The 23,771-nt window shown below is 44.3% G+C and overlaps 1 protein-coding gene across 1 annotated transcript in view; it reads left to right on the forward strand.

Moving 5' to 3' along the window:
* LOC149409160 (uncharacterized) overlaps positions 1-23,771 on the forward strand; it is an 82,692-nt gene that overhangs the window by 3,201 nt on the left and 55,720 nt on the right. The window contains exon 3 of the mRNA XM_089650088.1: positions 5,827-6,053. Within this exon, the coding sequence (XP_089506214.1) occupies positions 5,827-6,053 (227 nt within the window). The remainder of the gene's footprint in view (positions 1-5,826; positions 6,054-23,771) is intronic.

Consider the following 23,771-nt stretch of genomic DNA (forward strand, 5'->3'; position numbering starts at 1 on the left):
GAATGGGGGTGGAAAAAGGATGCTGTTGGGTTACTTACTCCAGTAACAATGTTGAAGGAAGCTGCACCTCAGGCCTTGCTGAACTTCATATCATGTCAATGCAAAAAAGGTTGCGCTGGAAAGTGCTCCTGCAGAAAGTCGGGTTTGAAATGTTCCCTACTCTGCATTCATTGCAATGGCAACTCCTGTGAGAATGCTGTAGAAACCTTTGTTGATGACGATGACGAGGAATATGATGACCCAGTCACCACAAATTTGGATGATAAGACAGATGAAGAAGCTATTCAGGGCCAGAAGTAAGAAACTATAGTCAAGGGCTCGTACTTCTGTCTAAACTGATCTACCATTAATTTTATTTTTTGTTATGCTGATAACCTAATAAAGAAAAGAATGTCAATAAATGTTAATTTTACGAAAATACCAGTTTTTTATCTTTTTTATGTACCTTATCATCTTAATTGTATTAATAATCTTAAATGTATGTTGTGATTACGTTGATAGGCATGTCAGACCAAGCTGCGAGCACAAATGTAGTGGCTTGGCCTATTTTAGTGGTCTTCCCATTCAGTGGCGTAGCTAGGTAACCAAGGGCCCTGGGGCAAATTAAAAAAATGGGGCCCCACTGCTATGTAAACTGATTAGGTTTATATAAAAATATGAAATATACGGACACTTTAACAATGCTAAGCTACTTAAGCTCTTTTTTGTGCACTGCAGACTGCAGGGCAGGTAATAAAAATATTAAACAGTAATAACATAAATTACAATTAATACTTGGTGTAGGTTTGGCTAATAAAACGAAATAGAGAAGATTCAAGGGCTTATTATATAAAGGTCGGGCCTACCAACTGACAAAATAACAATTATATTTACAATTTTTTTCTAGCTTTAGTTTTCGCAAAAGTATCAATGACTTCGTTTAAATCCAGGCTTGATGCGGTTTTGTTTTCAATTGCTATTAGCGATAAATGTCGGAGTCGAGTTTGGCCCATCTTAATTCTTGAATAATTTTTTATTATTTTTAATTTGCTAAATGATCTTTCAGCTGCTGCAGAAGTAACAGGAATTGTAAAGAATAATAACATTGCTGTAAATACTTCCGTTAGGTCGCATTCTAGCACTCCATATTTGCTCATTATTTCCTCACATAATTGGTGAACAGTCCATGCTTGAGTTAGTTGAGGTAAAACTAGATGGTAAATATTAATAAATTGAAGTGAAAAACTAGGGCCTATTATATCTGAATATTTTCTTTGGAATTCGTCACACTTTTGTAATAAAGTTGCTTCATCAACATGTAATAAAAATGTTGGTGTTAGAAAATCGAATATATGACAGACTGCACTCATACCAATAAAACGTGTATCTAATTGAGATATTACTGTGTCTAGTACATTATTGAAAATCTCAATTTTAAATATTTTTTCTCGGTTTGGAAATCGATGATCAGCAGCTAATTCATCAAAATGTTTTTAAATCTTTTTTTTGCCTTTTTTCTTGAAAATGGGTATCAATACCATATTTTCTTGCAGTTTCACTGGCTTTGCACTTGAATAATTAGAAATCATTTCTATAAATGTGCAACTTTGCTTTGGTCTCTGCTAAAACTTTACTCGTCTCGCCCAAATTGATGTCGCATTTTTGTAAAGTTTTGGATGCATAATTGATGTCGTTCAATACACTGTGCATGAATTCGCAAAGCAACACGCACTCAAAATTTAGTACTCTCTGCTTCACTACGCTCATCTTTATTAGGACTCTTTAGAACTATTTCTGATAATGCTTTGATAATATCAAAATAACGAAGGTTTATAGCAGATATCGTATTGACCCTACTGGACCATCTAGTCGGATTTAGTTTTTTTAGAGTGGTGTCCGATTCGCCAGTGAATTTTGGCAGTAGATCCCAACGTTTGATGCTGTTTCCTGAATTTAGCTGAATTTAGGGGAATTCCCTAGGCATAACTTTTGAATTTCTCTCAACTTAGTTATCATGATTAAAGTGGGGTTGCAAGTTGCAACCTGTCATATTTATTTTGAAAATGGGATAAATTTCCAAAAGTTCAGTTTGATCGAGATTTCTGGTAAGGATTCGAGGGCCCCCTGAGCTTGAGGGCCCCGGGGCACTGCCCCACGTAGCCCCTAGGTAGCTACGCCGCTGTTTCCATTGGGAATGTATGGCGACCGATATGCTGAAATAGTCTATCTACTATATTTATAGCTAGGTCTGACACAGGCATGACGATTTTTGTCAACGTATATGTTTTTAGAACAATAATTGTTAAAGAAAAATAACATCAAGGAATGCCAAGTTTAAAACACCTAACCTCTGTTTCAATTTTTGGCCTGGTTTTGGTGGATAAGAGTTTGGATACGTAATAGAGATAAAAAATATAAATTATATACCTATTTCTTTAACGAAATTCTATTTTCTACAAAATTATTATCAATAAATTTTTCACAAAATTGTACTGGAAACGAGGTATTTATAAAAAACCAAACCTAGTCGCGCAAAAAACTTGTTTTTTCAAAAATATACGCACCTTTACGACTTTCTACCTCGGTACCTATTAGAGATAGAAGATATTTGAATTCAGAAAAGTTGTAGGTTATTTTATGTTCTATTATACTTGTTAACATATTTTAGCCAAAATTTGCATTGGAAATGAGGTATTTGGGAAAAACTAGATTTTGGCCCGATTTCGGACAGTTTTTTCAAAATGGCGGCGCGAGCACAGGTGCGCCAAGGTCGGAAACTCAGATTTTACATCAGGGCATCAGTTTATATAACATATAAAAAAATTGGGACTACCGGAATTACTTCGATCGCGAATCGCTAATTGCACTGGCCTAAATAACCATTTCCTTAGATTATATTTAACATTAGCAGTATACATGTTATTATTTTTAATTGTCATTGGTAATAGGTTGAAAATTTTGGGTACTATATAGTTTAAAGTTCTTTCACCATATTTATTAGTACATTTCGGAACTACCAGTCCTTCATTTTGAGTGAATCTTGTGTTATGTTTATGGCAAACTCTTTCCCTATACAATGAATCAGACAATATAACATGTTGACTTACAATATTATAAAACAATAATCCTCTGACAGGTAAAATATTCAGACACTTGTATATTAATTTAATGTTACTTCTGTGTTGATTGTCATATTTATGGATTAACAATTTTATAATGGAGTTTTGTAATGTTTGTATATAGCTTATATTAGTTTTACAAGAATGTCCCCAAGAAGTAATTCCATAACGTATAGTGGATTCAGCCAGAGATAAGTAGATTAACTTTAAAGTACTTATAGGCACGAAATATTTTATTTTATAAATCCTACCCACAATAGCTCGTAGACGTTTACAAACATTAGCAATGTGTATATCCCATTTCATGTAGCAGTCAATAGTAACACCCAAATATACATAACTTTTGACAAAATCAATGGTTTCACATGAACAGGGCTGTGCAACATTTTTATGTATGCAGTCAAATGTGTGTGTATATAATGAAGGAATTACATTACATCTGGCGTGTGGAGATCTGATGTGCATAATTTTAGTTTTTTTGGCGTTTATAAAGAGGCCTGCATCATGCGACCATTTCAGTAGGGCAATAAAATCATGTTGCATAAGGTTCATTGCAGTAACCAGATCTTCGTGCGATATTACGAGCGCCGTATCGTCTGCATATACAAAATGTTTAGCGAATGAAAACAATTTTCTCATAATTGAGACATAAATAATATAAAGGGTTGGCCCTAGAATTGACCCCTGTGCAACACCTGTTGAGATATATTTTCTTTTGCTAAACTTTTTAAGAATTTTTACTCTTATTTGTCGATCAGTTAGTAAATTTTTTAATAAAACTAGCAGCTTTCCTCTAATTCCTATTGCCTCCAGTGTTTCTAATAGTTTATTTGTATCAATGGTATCAAATGCTTTAGAGTTATCTATGAATAAAACCAACACTTGTTTTTTTAGATTTAATTCATAATTTATGTGATTTGAAAATTCCTGAAGCAGCATTTCCGTACTTTTTTTCTTTTGAAATCCATATTGGTTGGGAGTTGGGATCCAACAAAGAGAAAGATTCTAGATATTTATTAAGTTTTATGGAAATGTATTTTTCAAGTATTTTTTCTAGGGCTGGCAATATGCTTATTGGCCTATAATTTTGAATATCTGTATGTTTGCCCCCTTTGTAAATTGGCCTAATGATGCTACTTTTTAGTTCATCTGGTATTACTGCTTGCGATAAAATTAAATTGATAAAGTGTGTTATAACAGGCCCTAAAATATTAATATGTGTCTTAATGTCAAACATTCGAATGTTGTCAATCCCTGGTGACTGAATTGTTTAATTTGCTAACAATAATATTGATTTCTTGGCAGGTAGCTCTGGGTAGGTACATACTATGTTGCACTTCATTCGGCCTGACGGTCGATGCTAAATAATCACATTTATGTATCATACAGCTAACACTATTTGTAAAATATTCAACAAACTTATCTGCTACGGTTTCTTCATTATTCGTATTTAACATATATTTCGAGATTATTTCGTCACAACTACTTTTGGACTTGCGTCCTAATAATTTATTTATTTCATCCCAAGTTTTTTTTGTATTTCCAAAATAATTTTTGAATTTATTGTTAAAAAAGGTAGACTTACATTTAATAATTTCTTTTGTCACCTTATTTCTGAAAGTTTTATATTCCAATTCAATGAATTGATTGCTAGGAAAATTCTTCTGTACAATGAATCTTTTTTTTTAATGTTTTCTAAGATATTAGAAGTTATCCAAGGTTTTATTGACAGAGGTCTTTTTTTGGGTTTATAATTCATAACGATTTTACTCTGTTCATACAAATTCTTAAAGTTGTTTTTAATTTTACTATATAGTATATTGCAATCTTGTTCCTCAAGCAAGGAGTGCCACTTAAAATTATGAATGTTTTTGTCGATTTTGTTTTGCGATAAAAACGAAATTCTTTCCCCGTGTTCTGGGGCTTCTTTCCTTGCACTATATTTAATATTAACTGCAGTTAAAAAGTGATCTGCTATAGTAATATTATTACATACACATGAAGAAAGAGAATCGCTTTGTTTACATCCACTGTTTAATCGGACAAATATGTGGTCTAAACAAGTACGAGTAACTTTTCCTGCTAAAACTGCTTCTCTAGTTACGTCACAAATACATTTGATTAAATAATTATCCGACATTATATTTTCATATGCCATAATAATAGGGTTTTGACAATTTAACAAGTCTAGATTAATATCTCCTATAAGTAAAGCATTTTCTTTGGGGCTTATAGTATGCAGAATGGCAGATATTTCATTAAGAAATTGTGGTTGGCTACAGTTGGGGGGGCGGTATATTGCTATGATGTTTAAAATACTCTTGTTTGGAAGTGTCATAGAGCCAAGCACACATTCAAAATGATTTGTTTCTATTGTTTTCTGTTGAAATGTGAATTCATTTCGAACATATAGCAATATACCTCCTCCAGATTTTTTAGTTCGGCAATAGTTGTAACAATTAAATCCAGGAATATTATACAGACAGACAAGATTCGGTGTTATAGCTGTTTCACATAACATCAACACATGAATATGATTCCAACAAGTATTTAAGTAGACATTCAAAGTATCCCAGTATTTATAAATCGATCTAACATTCAACTGAACAATATTAATATTTTCCATATTGTAGTTGCTATGAAACTTTAGCCAATCACAGAAATTATGAGTATTTTCATAATCTACCTCGTCATCTTCTTCAATGTAATTAGACGCCATAATCAATAGTTGCAAAGTCCTCGGCAAGGGCAGCCTTGTAGGCCGGGCAGGAGTCCTTGTCTCCAGTCGGATGTGCAGCGGGCTTCCCAAATCTTGTACAGGTGGCGCAGACAGGCTCGGCGGCGGCTTTTGGGCAGTTTATCCGGGCGTGACCTTCGCCTGCGCAGTGTCCACATCTTTGCTGGTCCTTGCAAAACTTGAAGGAATGTCCGATCATTTGGCACTTGGAGCACACTGTAAGTCCAATGAAGTCACGAACACGGCACACATTCCAGTCCACAAAGACTTTCCCCTGCTCCACCAGCACGTGACGAATGTGGGCAGGAACCTCGAAGACCCGGTGGCAAGTTGATCCAGTTCGAGCGCCAGCAAGGTGACTTAGCTTGCAACTTTTTACTGCGAAATCTAGGCCTGCTTTGTCCTGGGTTCCTGCTAAGGCATTTTTCAGGAAGCACTCGTCCGTTAGGTCACGAGGAACGTTGAAGAAGATCACCCTTGGAAGCCGTTTTGTTGGTAATCGAGCGCTTAGAGTGTCCGAGTTTGCTAGACATGGGGTTTTCAGAATTTTATCCTGATCTTCTTGTGTTGCAGTATGAATTACAACGCCTTTGTTTCGAATGCTCCTAATGCCCGTCACACGGATTCCAAGTTCTGATGGTCGTAATGTATCTTTTAGTAGCTGTTTCGTATCGTCGCTATCTTTTGTAGAATCCAGCTTTGGGAAGATGCATACAGCAGGTTTGGGGGTCCCAACGTTAAGTCCTGAGCGGTTGATTGATGGTATCATCTTCTGTGGGCCATTTTTCACAATATCGGCAAATGATAGGCTTGCTTCCGTGGCATCGGCTACTCTACGCATCACTGGTCCTAGATCCGACTCCAACTGCAATATTTTTTCTAACCTGTGTTGGTTTTCTGCTTTTTCAATCGCGATCTCTCCCTTTGCCACTATTAATTTGGCATTGACTGTTGCCAGATCAGCTTTGAAGCCCTCTCGTTCCAATAACAGCTGTGAAACTGTTCTGAATACAGCGGATACATATGCGCTTATCCGCAGTTGTTGATCCTTTGAGACTCTTGACTGCTTTTCAGCAAGGACATCTTGGAGTGCTCTTAGACTTGCTTCAGTGTCGTTCAGTATCTGGACTGAGGACACTGGGATTTCACTCTCATTTTCAGACACGTCGGAATAGTCCAATGCCCTGTCAGATTCCTCATCTTCAACCACTGGAGAAATCATTCCTGGGGCCTTTTTTTGTAATGGGGACGTCATCATGTCCAGCATTCTTTTTTTACGCCGATGGCAGCATTCATCAGGCATCGGTGGGATGGACATTTCAATGAGAACAAACACACATTCTTAGGTTGTTTTAAAAACTTTCGATAAAAATGTTTAGAATCCGCTAGAATAGTATTGTTTAAAATGTACAAGTTATTAGCTAAGTGCACAACCATTTTATTTTACAGGGCACTGCCTAGCACCTAGCGGTCAGTAGTAAAGCTAGGGCCTATTGTTAAAACAGGTGTTTTAATTACCATTGGCTTCTATGACAGTATTTGTTTGGATAATTAGATTTTCAATGTGTGTTATTTTGATTAGGTTATAAAAAGCCTCGCAGAGTGGATTTTTTCACTTCTTCTCTCCAAAAAATAGTAACAGGCAGGAATTATGGTCAACTGACCACCTGTAAAAGTGTTTTGCCCGGGTCGGGAATAAATTTAAACTCGTAACATTAAATAAAGTACAAATGCAGTTTTGTGCAACCAAAACCATGCGTCTGTTATTCTGAAGACTCCATCAAGCCCCAAACTGTTCTCAACAAGTATTATTTTATTACTGTTTTATCAAATAAACTTTTTTGGCACTTAAATTTTCCATATAGATACTGTTTGCACACGAATTCGGAGGTTTTTTTTTAGTTTTTTTGCAAGAGCAAAGTGTAAACACGAACTGTTGTCACTGCGATTATTGTTACATTGATATGATAATAATAATAATATTTGGATGACTTGTATAGCGCCGTTTTTTACCATTCACACTTTTAGAAATATACAGGACCATAATTACCTGTGTCCTATTCTTATATTTTCAGATTTCCAGTTCCTGCAGCCGCCTGTTTCACCGGCCGTACGCGGGAGCCGTGGAGGGCGACGTGGAGGGCGCAGCGGGGTGAGGGGACGACGTGTTGTCGGAGAGGGAGGGGCCTGGTCTTCGGGACAATCACCCATTTTGGTAGGCGATTCTGATGACGAGCTCCCTCCCCAGTTCCTGGCTTTTCCTCGGGCACAAACCGCCCGTGCAGCTCGTGGTGGACGTTCGCGCCGAGCGCAGGCTACTGCGGGAGCCGCACGGCCGTTGGGGCGCTCTCATCATCAGTCGTCAAATGAGTCTGCTGATGACGAAATGGACGGAGCCTTGTTGTCTGATGACGAAATCGAGGCCGTCCATTCGTCACCAGATTCCTTGTATTTGTTCCCTGATGATCCGAGCGCAGCCAGCTTCTCTTGGACTGGCATTTCTTCATTTGCCGGTCAAAGAGAACGGTTCGTGCCCGAAAAGTCAGGAGCAATTAGAGAGTTTTTGACTCCATATGATTCTTTTCGTGCTATTTGGACAGATGAAATTCTGGATCATATTGTTGAAGAAACGAATAAGTATTCGAGGGACTCTCGTGTTCATGGTGACCGAGGCAGTTCATGGAGGGGCACAAATCGCCATGAGATTTTGATTTTGTTTGCTTTTTACATGATGCTAGGAATTATTCGCATGCCGAGTATAAGGTCGTGTTATTCAAACACTTGGTTAATGAAGACTTCTGTATTTCGGCAACTACTATCCCTTGCTCGTTTTAGTGAGTTGACGAAATATTTGCATTTCGCCGACAGTGATCTTGTAACGGACGTAGTTGACCACATTATTTAATTTCATAAAATTGTTTTACTTTTATAAAATGTGCCTACCCCACGCCACTGGCAAAATCACCACTCCCCGCCACTGGCCATTTTGTCCAATTTTCGGCCCAGGCCGCTTGAAAACTTTGTCTACGAACGGCATCGATACCGCGTCGCCGGCTTACCTGCCGCGTAGATCGATGTCCAGCATTTTTTCTATGTAAAAATTACTAGGGGCCGTCTGTTTCAACGCTAGCTATAGTAAAAGTAAGAGTAAAAGTAAATGCTAAAGTTAAATTTCACCAAAATGCGTTTTTCAATCAATTTAACTCCTGGTTTTACGTCACTTTTAACTTTTGTTTTAACTTCCCGAAATCCGAGAGTTACTCGCGAGTTATTGGCGATTCTCGAGTTACTCCGCCATTTTGACATATTTGACAGTTCTATACGTAAGGTTCTTCTGTTGAGTGTTGTTACGAAACGATTATTAATCATGATTAATATTATCGAAGATGACAGTAGTGAAGATGAATTCGTCATGCAAAATGTTTTACAGTGAAAGCCAAAAACATTTCGACCCCGTGTTAATAATATGGTCATTTGGGATGATTCCGAATTTTCGGCACGGTATCGCATGTCGAAAGAGCTTGCAAAAGCTTGTGACGGATCAAATTGAGGGAGATATTACGACTACTGGAAAGTAAATTATATTTTTTCCGTGTAATATCGTATATATTATAACAGGTCGTCATTTATTTTTAAATACCCACAGAAATATTTTTCTAGGAACAAAACAATGTAATAAAAGTATATCTTTTTTCATAAACTTTGGTATAAAACTTATTATTATATTAAACCCTGTATATAATGTTTCAATATACATATTATAATTGAAAAGAAACTATGTAATAAATATATAACTTTTTTTACAAAGTTTGGTTGGAATTATCAATCAAAGCAAACTAGCCCCTCCAATACTCTGAGGATAGAGGAGGAGAGGAGAGATAGATAGAGAGATAGATAGAGGTTTGGAGTTTTTTGTGGTTTGTGACATAACCACGAAAGTCTTTTTGTCTGGCTTGTGAGCTCACAGCCAGGCCCCGCTACTTTTGCCGGCCGGAGGAATCCCGCCGGCCCCCCCGAGCAGGCGCTCGCGCCCCCAACTGCCTTTTTCAAGGCAACACTTTTCACGCAAAAAACACTCAACCAACGCAGATCCACGCTGGCCCCCGCAAACCGCCCGCAAGCACCCGAGACGTGCTCCCTTTTTAAAAGGAGGCACCGACTACCACCAATCAAGATGTTCCCGACGAGGATGCTCCCCGCTGACCACGAGGACTCCCCGGTCGTGGTACCGCCCGGCGCCCATCAAATTGCGCTGCGTAAGAAGACCGGGACCGTGCGCTATACGGTCCCCGCACCACAGCCCCGCCCCGAGGACCCAAGGACCCGGAGACCATCCACCACCACGACTGCCACCACGCCCGATGAAACGGAGATGACGGAGCCCGCAGCAGGCCCCTCTTGGGCAGCAGGACCCAGCCCTGCCCCCACGCGCCCCCCGATAGGCCCAGCGTCGGCCTACGTGGCGCCCCCGAGACCGCAGCAGCCGATGGAGACGGCTGCCCCCCAGGATGGAGGCTGGACGAGGCCGTCCAACCCCGTGAAGAGGCCCATGTCCCCACGGGGACCACAACCGCTCCAGTGTGGCAACCGATTTAATGAGTTGCCCGAGGTAAGCGAAGGCGCCGGCGCGCCGCGTATAAAGCGTGCCAATACTAATAATAATTTCTCTCCCGCAGGTACCGGCAGGAGAGACCGCGTTCCCCCGGTCGTGATGACCCTGGGGAACATGACACACGCGCAGATCACAGCTGCGGTGCAAGGACATCTGGGGGCTGGTAAGCATTTTACTTTCAGGTATAACAGGGGCGGCACGGCCAACATCTTCGTGCGCACGATGGAGGACCATCGCGCCCTCACCAATGGACTGCGGGCGGAGGCTCGCGGCTTCCATACATTCACGGCCGAAGCAGAAAAGATGAAAAAGGCCGTCATCAAGGGCCTGCCGCTCGTCGAAGTGGAAGACATCGCGGCGGATCTGGAGTCGCAGGGATTCCCAGCTGTGAAGGTGGTCAAGATGACAGCCTCAATCGAGTATCCCTTATACTTAGCACACTTCAACAAGGAAGTTAACATGGGACAGCTGCGCGCGGCCGTCAAATACCTGTGCCACTGCCGCATTCGCCTCCAGAAGCACAGGAGCAACCATTTACAGCACGGCACCCAGTGCTACAGGTGCCAAGACTTCGGGCATGGGTCCCGAAACTGCTCGCACACAGCAAGGTGCGTAAAATGCTTACTGGAGCATGCTTCGGCAGAATGCCCCAAGAAGACGAGAGATGAGCCCGCCGCATGCTGCAACTGCTCAGGCCCGCATCCCGCCAACTACAGAGGCTGCCCCAAGCGGGTAGCATACGTCGCCTCAATACAGCAGCGACCTGCCAGAAGGGCCCAACGACCGCCGGCAGAACAGAACCCGAGCAGGCCACCTCCTCAGCCGAGGACGGATGGACGCACATGGGCCAACGTAGCCGGAGGCACCGCCCCCGCCCAAGAGCAGCGCGAGACCGCGCCGCCCCCACAGCCACGCCCACAGCAGGAGCCCGTGCGCGCGCCCACCTCTTCAGATGACAACCTGGACCTGATGGCCCTGCTCCAAGGCCTCCTGAGGATGCGATCACAGCTCGCCCGCTGCGCAACAAGAGCAGACAAGCTCGTCATCCTGATTGAGCTCCTAGACACCCTCGATGCCTAATACCGAGACGGTGAAAGTCCTCGTATGGAACGCATTTAGCGTGCGCAACAAGACAGACGAACTGCTCGCTTTGGCAAACGAATTACACACCGACATTATTCTCCTATCAGAATCTCACTTGAATCCAAGCGTACCGCTGAGAGTGCAAGGTTTCGAGATTTATCGTGACGATCGACAAGGAAGATCAGGCGGAGGAACCGCAATATTCGTTCGGCAATCTATGACGTCCACAAGAATACCTACTCCGAAGTTGAAGCACGCTGAAGCCACGATTATCGAAGTCACCATAGAGGGTAGAGCGCATACCATCATCTCCGTATACTGCACCCAAAGTAACCTAGTGAGAGAAGATCTCAATAAATTGCTCAATCTGGGACCAATTGTTGTGATGGGAGGCGATTTGAACGCCAAACACAACTACTGGAATAACTACAGAGGAAATGCGAACGGAAATACGCTCTTTACACACATGCAGACAAATACCTATTCGATAATGGCGCCCGACAGACCTACGTACTACTCGCGACTATCTAGATATCCGAGTACATTGGATATAGTACTCGAGAAAAATGTTAAGACAATATCTCCACTGCGCACATTAGACGAACTGTCTTCGGACCACCTGCCCGTCAGCTTTACTATAGGCGGCACAACTTCAAGGACCCCCAGAAAACAGCGCAATTACAAGGATGCGAACTGGGAAGGATTCAAAAAAGAAGTCAACGAACGAATTCATCTCACTTCGGGAACTCTGCGCACGCCACAAGAAATCGACGCAGCTACAAGCACTCTCACAGAGATTCTTCAAACAGCACAAGATACACACATTCCTCTCAAAGAAATACACCCATACACGATCAAGCTTCCCGAGTACGTTCTATCGCTCATCAAGGAGAAAAATCGCCTGCGACGCATGTTTCACCGCACACGCGACGAATATTTCAAGACAGCGTATAACTGCCTGCAGAGGGAAATCAAGACCGAAATCGCAGAACTCAAGCGCGAACTTTGGGACAAAAAAGTCGCATCACTCACGCCGAAGGATAATTCCCTATGGAAAATGGCAAGCGCGCTGCGACATAAAGACTTCACAATCCCCCCGCTACAGAAACTGAACGGCCCCGGGACGGCGCTTTCGCTACAGGAAAAAGCTGAAACACTCGCCGACGGGTTCGAGAGAGCCTACGCCGCTACAGACGGCCTTTCCGACCCGGCTACAGACCGGATCGTAGAAGACTCTCTACGAGACTTGAGGGAAGCAGAGCAAACAAACGCTGAAGATATTCACTTTGCTACGCCAAGCGAGATTGCTGTCACAATCAGGCGATTGAGAACAAACAAGGCGCCGGGAAGCGATCAAATTCATAACATTTTACTCAAACATCTCCCTCAAAAAGCCATCATCTACACAACAAAATTGTTCAATGCCTGCCTCATGACCGGGCATTTCCCCCAGATTTGGAAATCAGCGACCGTGCTGCCTTTCGCAAAGCCGAATAAAGATAGAACGCAGCCGACAAGCTACCGGCCGATTAGCCTATTATCTACGCTGAGCAAGGTATTTGAACAAATTATACTCAACAGGCTTGTACCACACCACGACGACAACAAGACTTTGCCAGACGAGCAGTTCGGCTTCAGAAAGAGGCACTCCACGACCCATCAACTCACCAGAGTAGCGGAATACATCGCAAGAAAATTTAACGAACATCGCTTCACCGCTGCTGCGCTCATCGACCTAGAGAAGGCATTCGACACAGTATGGATAAACGGGCTCGTGCATAAACTGCACCGCACTAACACGCCCATATACCTAACGAGACTGATACAGGAATACCTAAAGAATAGATCGTTCAGAGTGTTCATAAGGAACGTGCTATCTTCAATGCGTGAGATTCCAAAAGGCGTGCCGCAAGGAAGTTTACTTGGACCATTTCTCTTCATTCTGTTTACCTTCGACATCCCCCGAGACGAGAGATGCAATCTGTCTATCTACGCAGATGACGTCAAACTATACGTTTCCTCGCTGAAAGCGAATATGGCCGCTATTTACCTACAGAGGGCGCTCGACGCGCTCGTAGAATACTACAAAAAATGGCGCCTGAAACTGAACGAGGCGAAAACTGAAGCCATCATGTTCACGAGAAAACGTGTAAACAGAACACCTGACTTTAACATCGAAATGGGAGGACACAGCATAGAATGGAAAGATGAAGTGACATATCTGGGCCTGACCATGGACTCCCGCCTCAACTGGAAATCTCACCAAGCGAAGATGCACACGCGCACGCGACAAGCGATCGGCATGATGAAGCCAATTTTCAATAGACGGAGTCCGCTACTTCCCAAAACCAAACTCCTCGTCTACTACTCGCTCATTCGTCCAGTACTCTCGTATGCGATTCCCGTATGGAGCAGCATCTCACACTCAGACCACAAGAATCTACAGACACTTCAAAATCTCTGCATTAAAATCACATACAACACGAGACTCAGAACAAACTTGAAGAGATTACACGAACGAGAACAAATTCCAACTCTATACGAATTCACACACAGACTGACTGAACGCTTTTACAAATCACTCACACTTAGTAAAAATCAACTAATACGAGACATAGGACAATACAATGCTCCGAGCGACCTGACTTTCAGATACACACATAGACTACCAAAACACATCCTCATGGACCATGACCACATATGGCACATACCAGAACTAGACGCGGACGAATAGCGAGCAGTAGGTATTTCCTAAACTCCCGACCTTCTTCCCAAATATATAATGTTTATATATCTATTTATATATTTATATAATATTTTATAATTTGTAAGTATATGTATGTTTATTTTCTATATTCCCATAAGTATATATTAACATAAAAACAGACACACACACACACATCTCAAAAATGCAGGACATCATATACCGATGTTACTGAAGGCCGCAAACGTTTCAAGTTGACGTTCGGCCGCTCCTTCCTGGGTAAGGTTTTCTGCGATTTTCCTTACTCCCAACGGCAAATGCGGAAGGACTCCAACAAAAGGGCGCAGCCAAAATTTCCTCCCCATTCCCAACACAACACAAACAGACACGTATGTAATATATGGCCGCTGTAGGTCGCTGCTGGTGCTGATGCTGGATGATGATACATGCAATTTTAGTAGGGTTTTTAGGTAACAAATTTTTTCCCTACCGAGAAAATACAAGGCCTCTAAGTCTATAAAAGCCAGGTAATATTTGAATAAACCCATATGAGGTAAAAATTGTGAGGCGCATATGACGCCGTTCTATTTGTATAAAGAACATTAACTTTAAATTCAGTAAATTTAAATGATTCACCACTTCATGGAATATAAGAATCTAGAAAATGAAAAAAAAAAAAAAAAAAAAACCTCCAATACTCTCAAGAAATTATTCCTAAAACTATAAATCGATCTTCATCATGTAAGTAAAAATTAAATTCTGAAATAAAAAACTCGAACACAATAACAAACAAGAAGTCGGAAGAGGTTATAATGACGCACAACAAACTTCTGTATTTTGACACTATTTGACAGTCACTTAACCAGAGATCATATTTAATCTTCGGTGTGGCCGTACCAAAAAATAATGCCGTGCGTTTTTCCACGTAATTTCGAGGAATATTCTGCTTTTTAGACTGGCCACACTAGTAACTGTTACTTTTGCATAAAGGCACTTGAAACAGCGCGCGGTCCGATTTAACATCCTTGTTACTTTAACTGACAGTTAAATTTTTAACTTAGCTCACGATTTAGCATTCTGTTGAAACAGACGGCCCTAGGAAAAATCAATTTTTAAATGTAATGTATGTATTTTACTTGTTCATCCCCTCGGCGGTAGTCAAATAAACACTATTTTCGATATACTACCGCTGAGGAGATATTAAAAAAGCTGTTTTTCACCCATATGTATAACCATTTTTTGAACAATATTTTTACCTTTTTTGCGTGTAAAAAAATCCAGGAACCTCGTAGCATAGTGAATCTTATCTCTTTCTGAGCGCTATGTTACGGGGGACCTCGGAAAAATACTAACCTAACATGTTTTACAAATTTGATCGCTTGAGATCATTTTTACACATTTATTTTACAAACATTTCTTATTTTTTGTCGTATCTTGACAAACAAAAAATATAGTTGTCAAGATACACATTCCTATAACTACTATGCATTTAAACTATGTAATTGTCATTCATGTAAGCGTTCAAAATCTTTTCTAACTCGCAAATTTAAGCGACCACTATCACCATTGCTATCGACAAAATGAATATGCAACATTTTGTCGGAGGCTATAAACGCATTGTTGGCGCGGGTACAACCCCCCACCACTTTTGGGCTCCTAGCCCAATGTCGGGCACGAGTCAGGCTGATTAAATATAAGCAGCCACATAATTAAAAATAAATCAGAAAAATCGTTCTTCACCCGCCTTACTGAGCGGTTGCCTTCGCGTTCGTCTCAACCGAAAACAAACCAAAAATTTAGAGGATGTGTTCAAATTATGTAGTGATTAACACACCAGTTTCTTTGTGGTTTACGCCGCGTACAACGCAGAGTTAAAGTGTTTGTGCCCCGTCATCACACCGGTCCCGTGAACCAAAAAGCCACCAAAAATTTAGAGGATGTGTTCAATTTATGTAGTGATTAACACACCAGTCTCTTAAAGTGTTTGTGCCCCGTCTCCATGTTTCGCAGGGCATGTGTTTTAGTGACAAACAATAAAGTGCCATCCAAACAATAAATAAAGTTCTACCAAACAAAACCGACCGCGCGGCCCACCGCGCGGCGGCAGTGCCACAAAACAGTTTTAACAGTTTTTAAGTGAAAATAACAGTTTTAAAAGTGAATTATTATTACTCTTTTTCTTTATTATTTCTATTTGTGAATCAGACAAAGTTTTAATTTCTCGTTTTCTTGTGTCATGTATTATTATTTTATTTAAAGTGTAACTAACAAAAAGTGTATAAAATGGAACAGACAATGGCCGACCTGAGAAATCTCAATCCATCCAGAGAGGCTCTCATCGAGTATCTCAATTTAATTCCGCACATCAAATCAACACAAACCTCGCAACAAGACCCCCGCTCCACCTCAAATTCGGCAATCTATCAAAACAACACTGATGAGTTCAACATCGGGGACGTAGCTTCCCTCTTCCCGTCCCAGGCCTCGCCCGTCACCACCATGGAGGATTACGAACAGGATCCAAACTTCCCGCCGCCACCCTGGATCACCCCTTATGGGATAACAAACAACAAAAGGAGGAAGGCAAACTCCCCTCCCCCCACCTCACCGTTCGCATCCACCTCAAATAACCGTTTTGAAGTCCTCGCGCCCCCAGCCTCAACGACTAGCGATACAATCACTACAGCAGGCTCAAAAACCACAGACGCAGACCCCACCGCCGCGGCCGCCCCGAAAGTTTTCAAGGCAAAAATCCCTCCAATCATCATCCGTACCACTACCAACTGGAACCAAATGCGCCAAAAACTTCAGGCAGCCGGAGTGAAAGTCGCCAATTCAAAGGCAATCCCTACTGGCTACGTTTTAAATACAGAAGACTCCACAAGCTTTCGCACAGCCACCCGCCTTCTCGAAGAAGCCCAAGTGCCCTTCCACACTTTCCAACTCTATGAAGATAAGACGACGAAAGCAGTCCTGCGCGGGATACCCCCGTCTACCTCCACGGAGGAAATACAAGAGGAGCTAGAAGAGCTCAACCTCCCTGTCATCAGCGTCACCCGCATGCGCTCAGGTCCCAACAGAGTTGATGCCCCCTTGGTTCTAGTTCAGTTAAACCACGGCGAAGCTGGAAGAAAAATATTTGAGCTGGAAACACTCTTCCAGCTGCGAATCAAGGTGGAATACCTTAACCCGAAAACCGCCCCCTCCCAGTGCCACCGCTGCCAGCTTTTCGGGCACTCCGCTAGGGGCTGTCACCTGCCCCCCCGCTGCGTTAAGTGCCCCGAAAACCACCTCTCAGCCACCTGCCCCCACAAGCGGGAAGACGGAGACGCCACATGCACAAACTGCGGCGGACCACACCCCGCCAACTACCAGGGCTGCCCAAAGCGCCCAGCACCTATCACCCGCTACGCTCGCCGACCTGAGGTAAACCCACAAGTCACCTTTACATCCAAGCCCACCAACCCCTCCATCTCCTACGCCCAGTCCATGAACCCGCCCCCCACCCGCAACCCCTCAGGTTCTTCAAACACCCCCCCCCCCAATAAACTCAGCACCCTTTTCATTTACAGATTTCCTCAAAAAATTAAACTTACAAAAAATCGGCGAACTCCTCGCCGACCTCTTACCAAAATTTCTCTCAGCTCAAAATCCATCAGATTATATCAGTATACTGCTCTCTGCAGCCCCCCAGATTATTGCCCTTTTTTCAAATTAAATTATGGCTAACACCACCACCCAGCCCCACGCGCTCCGTTTGGCATTCTGGAATGCCAATGGTTTCGACAGAAACCTGCTCGAAGCTCGCCTATTCACCAATACACACAAATTAGACATACTACTCATAAACGAAACACACTTCACAGCCGCACAAGCACCAAAAATCGCCAACTTCACACTGTACAAGAACGACCGGCTACACTCACGAGGCGGTGGCACAGCCATCTACGTGAACAATAAAATCACACACCAACACAATACTACACCTACCCTCTCTACACTAGAGAGCACCTCCATTACCATCTTCACAAAATCTTCCGGTCCATTAAGAATAAACTCAATATACAACCCCCCCCAAAAACAAATTGATCCTAAAGACCTCGAGTTGCTTCTTGATGGCCCCACCCCTACTATTCTAGCCGGAGACTTCAACTCGAAGCACTCCGACTGGAATAGTAGGCGCACTAACAAAAACGGAAGAATCCTTCATAAATTCGCCGCTTCCCATCCCGATCTAGTAGTCGCCGGCCCCGTGAGTCCCACACATTTCCCGTCACGCGGCCCCACCCCAGACGTACTAGATATTGCCCTCATACACAAATCATCCTGGGCGTATACCATACAAACCGCAAACGAACTCTCCTCCGACCACAACCCCGTGCTGTTAACCCTTCATAAATTCACCAACCCCCCCCCCTCAAAAGCCAAACAAAAAACTGATTGGACGGCCTTTATGCAGGAAGTGGACGAAAACATCACCATAAAATCAAACATTAATAGCACCGACGAACTTGACTCTGCGGTTGACAATCTCGCCCTCACAATACGCACTGCCATAAATGTCGCATCCAAACCTTTACCCGTACGCCTCCCCTACAACCCGACCGACGACTTACCAAAAGACATAGCCGACCTCATCTCCAACAAAAACTTTCTCAAACGACGCTTCTCTAGAACTCCAGACCCTAGAATAAAGACTGCCATTAATAGACTACAAAAACAAATCAGACAAAGACTCTCCGAAAACACAAACTTATCCTGGAACAAAAAAATACAAGAAATTAACCCAAAGGACGGCTCCCTATGGCGCTTATCAAGACAACTCAAATCTACACCGACCTCAAACCACCCAATACACGGGGAAAACGGACTAGTTTTTGACTCACTCGACAAAGCCGAATCTTTCGCAGACAGCTTAGAAAAACAGTTTAGCCCCAGTTACAAACACGCAGATCCCGACCACATCGCCGATGTCAACCGCAACGTAAACCACATTTTTGACACCCTCCCCCCTGACAACATCCACTTCACTACCCCGGCCGAGGTACGCAGCGCCATAAAAGGCCGCAAAAACAAAAAAGCCCCCGGCCCGGATGAAATCACAAACTTCGCTCTCAAAGCCCTCCCCCAAAAAGGCATCCTAGCCATAGTCAACCTCATTAATACAGCTTTCAGACTGCGCTATTTCCCCAAAAGTTGGAAACACGCGCACGTCATAGTACTCCCCAAACCGGGCAAAGATCCACTTTTCTGCGAAAACCACCGTCCAATCAGCCTCCTCTCCAACATTGGGAAAATTTATGAAAAAATCCTCCTCACTAGGCTCATCAAGCACATTAACGAAAAATCCACACTACCCGACGAACAGCACGGGTTCAGAGCCCAGCACTCAACCCTCCACCAACTACTACGGGTCACCGAGCAAGTCATCGGTGGCTTCAACTCCAATAGATCTACAGGCGCCATTTTCCTGGATATAGCCAAAGCCTTCGATAAAGTATGGATAAACGGCCTACTTCTCAAACTCCACCAAACAGACATAGATCCCCAACTGCTTGGTGTATTAAAATCATTTCTTCGGCACCGCACTTTTCAAGTGCGATACCGTGATGCAATCTCATCCCCACGTTTCATGACAGCAGGAGTACCCCAAGGCTCCCTGCTGTCCCCCACCCTCTTCAACATTTACACTCATGATATCCCCCTCCCAGACAACCCAAACTCTAAAGTAATGCTCTACGCCGACGATTCAACCCTCATGGTTACCCACAGTTCGCCCAGGATGGTTACACATCGCCTTCAGCAAGACGTAAACAGACTCCAAGAGTGGTATGACCGCTGGCGCATAGACGTCAATCCCTCAAAGAGCGTAGCCGTCTACTTCTCCAGAAGAAGACGAACTACCGCTCAGCGAGGGACCATCACGATGTACGGCCAAGTCATACCATGGCAAAAGACCGCCAAATATCTTGGAGTCACACTAGACAGGAGATTAACTTGGTCACCCCACATCAAAAACACTCTAACAAAAGCCCGGCAAACCGCCGGCGCTCTATCACCACTACTACACAAAAACTCAAAAACTTCACTATCCAATAAACTCCTCATATACAAATCCCAAATCCGCCCCATCATTACCTACGCTAGCCCTATATGGGCCAGCGGAAACACAAAGCGACTCGAGCAATTCCAGAATGCCTCACTCAGACGGTACACCAAAAGCCCTTGGTTCGTACGAAACAGCATAATTAATAAAGGCTCGAACATCCCCCCACTCCGCAAACACATGGTGGATTTAGCCATACCATTTTATAAAAAATTAACTTCCCACCCGAACCCTAGCATTTCGTGCCTAGGTAAACCTAGCCCCTACGTGAACCCTTCCTACCCCCACCCAGTATCCATCATCTACCCACCCTAATTCTGGCTCTAAAAAAAGAATTTTCAAGTACAACCAATACAAAAAAAAGATAGTATTCGATTAGTCAAATCCTAAACTAATACAGACAAAAAACTCAGTCTAAAATACAAAAAAATATAGTATAAAATACAAAAAAAACATAGTATTTTTAAGCCCCCAAGTTGTCAAGGCAGCCCAAGCATTAGGGCAGAAAAAAACCATCCCCCAGGTGACTTACCATCAGGTAGCGAGACATAGTCCTTAACTGGACTGCACCTCGCAAAAAATGTAACAATATGATAAAAAAAAAAATAAATCAGTTCATCTTTACCACCAAAACCAAGCGTTTTATTTATCTACAAGTGACTCCTGCCCAACATCTGCCTCACCTCGCCGAGTCTTCTGCTCCAAGATCTTCTGGTGTTACCTCTTCAAGACCAGCCGGCCCTCCTTTGGAAAACCGCCAACACCAGAAGCGAGCAGAGACAACAGCACACCCAGTGCCCAACATTCACCAAGCCTGGGTGCGGGAGGCAGATTTCATCATCAAATATACTACTATCATCATCATCGGCCGTAAAGGAGCATTCTCATCGGTTGAAGACACGGTTTGGACCCGGCGCCTAAATCTACAGTCTTGTGCGGACTCCCGTCCAGTACAAGTGGTCCTTCGAGCCGGATTCTCACACGCCTTCAACCAGGATGTCTCCAACTTTACGGTCGAGCCGGATCCAAGACGATGGATCCTCAACACCATCTGCAGATGCCCTGGACGCTGGGTCTCAGGCCACGGCTGCGGTTCACGTCACGCCTGACGTAACCCCCATGCCCACGCCCAGCACTACTCCTGACATGGCACCACCTGCACATCATGACTCACCGCCCTCCACATCTCAAGAGGATGCGATGGAGTCATTGCGACAACAGCTTCGCAGTCAAACCGAGCACATTGAGAGACTTAAAGCAGCTCTTCAATCAGCTCCAACAGCAGCAGCCCCTGCCCCTCCTGGACCTTCGAAGCTCCTGGAGAGGTCACCACCATCATGGACGCAGCCCGGCCAATCGAGCCCGGTGCCTCTGGTGGACCAGAGGTACGAGGAACCAGCAGCAGCAGTGCCTGCCCGATCTGGACCCGTACTCCTGGAAGGGTATCCTGCCCAAGGAGGACCCTGGCGCTTCCAAGGGTACAGCCCTGGATGGGTGCAGCCCGGCCAACCGAGCCCGGTGCCTCTGGTGGACCAGAGGTACTCAGCAGCGGCGCAGCCAAGGCCAGCCGGTCCCCCACCCTCGTCACCCTGGCCCAATGCAGGGTGGCCAAACATGATGCAGCCTGGACCCTCTGGCCCCGTACCGCCCGCCCCTCTGATAGAACAGAGGCAAGCCGTACCTGAAGTGCCAGCCGGACCTGTACCTCTGGTGGACCAGAGGTACGCATCACGAGCGCAGCAAGAGCCAGCAGGCCCTGCGCAACCAGCACCCTGGACCATTCAGGGATGCCCAGTACTGGTGCAGCCTGGACCTCATGGCCCTGTGCTGCCCGTACCTCTGCCCCACCCGGGGTACCCAGCGCCGACGCCAGGATCACCTGCCGGACTGCTGGAGCAGTGGGACGTGCCATGGACACAGCCTGGACCACCTGGACCCTCTGGACCATCTGGACCATCTGGACATGTGCCGCCCGTACCACTGCGCGAACAGGAGTATGGCGTGCCGGCACGGCCAGATGGCCCGCCCACAGCCAGTACCAGCTCCATGCCGAGATTCCCGCCCCAACCTACGGCGGATGAGACGGCCCAACATACCAGAGCCTGGGTTCAGCATGATGGCAGTCCCATGGCTCAGCTGGCCTCCGCCCTGACAGAAGCCATCAGAGCTTCAAGGGCTCAGGACAGCCCCCGTCCCACAATCGAGGACGATCCACGAATGGCGGCCCTTATTGCCAGACATTCTATGGCCAAGGACCTGCCTCCATTCTCTGGAGATCCACTGGAGTGGCCCACCTGGAGGGCACAGTTTAACCAGTCTACCTCCACATGTCGGATGACCTCCAGCGAAAACTTGATCCGCCTACAGCGGGCCCTCAAGGGGAAAGCCCGAGAAGCCGTCGGCCCCCTTCTGATGGACCCTGCCCAGGTTCCGGAGATCCTGGCAGTCCTGGAGCAGAGATTTGGAGGGACTACTTCACTCGCTGCTCTGATGCTGGACAAAGTGAAGAAGCTGCCCCACCTCACAATTGAGGCCTCTCTGGAGGACATCGCAGACTTCTCTGGCACAGTTCAAAACCTGGTGGCATCACTCCGCTCCCTCAACAACGATGGCTATCTGACGAATCCAGCGCTGCTCAGTGACATCGCGGGGAAGATGCCGCCCACCTTGCGGTTGGCATGGCTGATGGAAGTGCGGCACTACGAGGCCTCCGCTACCATCTGCCAGTTTGCCGCCTTCCTGAAAACCGTCGCGAACGCCATCCCAAAGTCCGGTTTGGTTGACCCCGCGAGGTCCCGCCCACGCCGTGAACATTCGTTCTCAATAACGGAACAGTTTTCGCGAAAAAACAGTGCTCAAAATCGTGAAACATGTGACGAAAACCGTTTAGAGAACACGTCTGCCGCGTCAGAACAGTTTTGGCGAAAAAACGGTGCTGAAAAAACAATTCGAACAAAAGTGACACTTGTGACAACAGTTTAAACACGTCTGCCGCGTCAGAACGGTTTTTATCGCGGGAAAACAATGTTTACAACAACAATTCTAGTGAAAAACAACAGTTCGCGAAAATAAATCGAAAGCCCCAAATTTTGTCTGGTAATAATCGAATGCCCCAAATTTTGTCTGGTAATAATCGAGAAAATAATCGAAGCGGGGAAAAAGTGCAAAACAGTTACGGTGAAGTTCGCGAGTTCGATAACCGCGCCGGGTGTGTCGAGTGTGGTGAAAATGGCCACCAACTCAGCGAATGTCGCACTTTTGCCGCGAAAGACTTGAAATATCGTTTTGAAACAGTGAACGACGCCGGTTTGTGCCGATTGTGCCTCAATGGCAAACATTATACAAAACAGTGCAAAGTTAGTGAGTGGTGCGGCGTGGGGGAGTGCAGATCCCCCCACCACCGACTTCTTCACAACTATAATAACAATCGT

This window comes from Hesperophylax consimilis, unplaced genomic scaffold (genome assembly GCF_061612785.1).
Source record: "Hesperophylax consimilis isolate HC1 unplaced genomic scaffold, BYU_Hcon_1.0 scaffold_34, whole genome shotgun sequence".
In the NCBI taxonomy this organism is placed as follows: domain Eukaryota; kingdom Metazoa; phylum Arthropoda; class Insecta; order Trichoptera; family Limnephilidae; genus Hesperophylax; species Hesperophylax consimilis.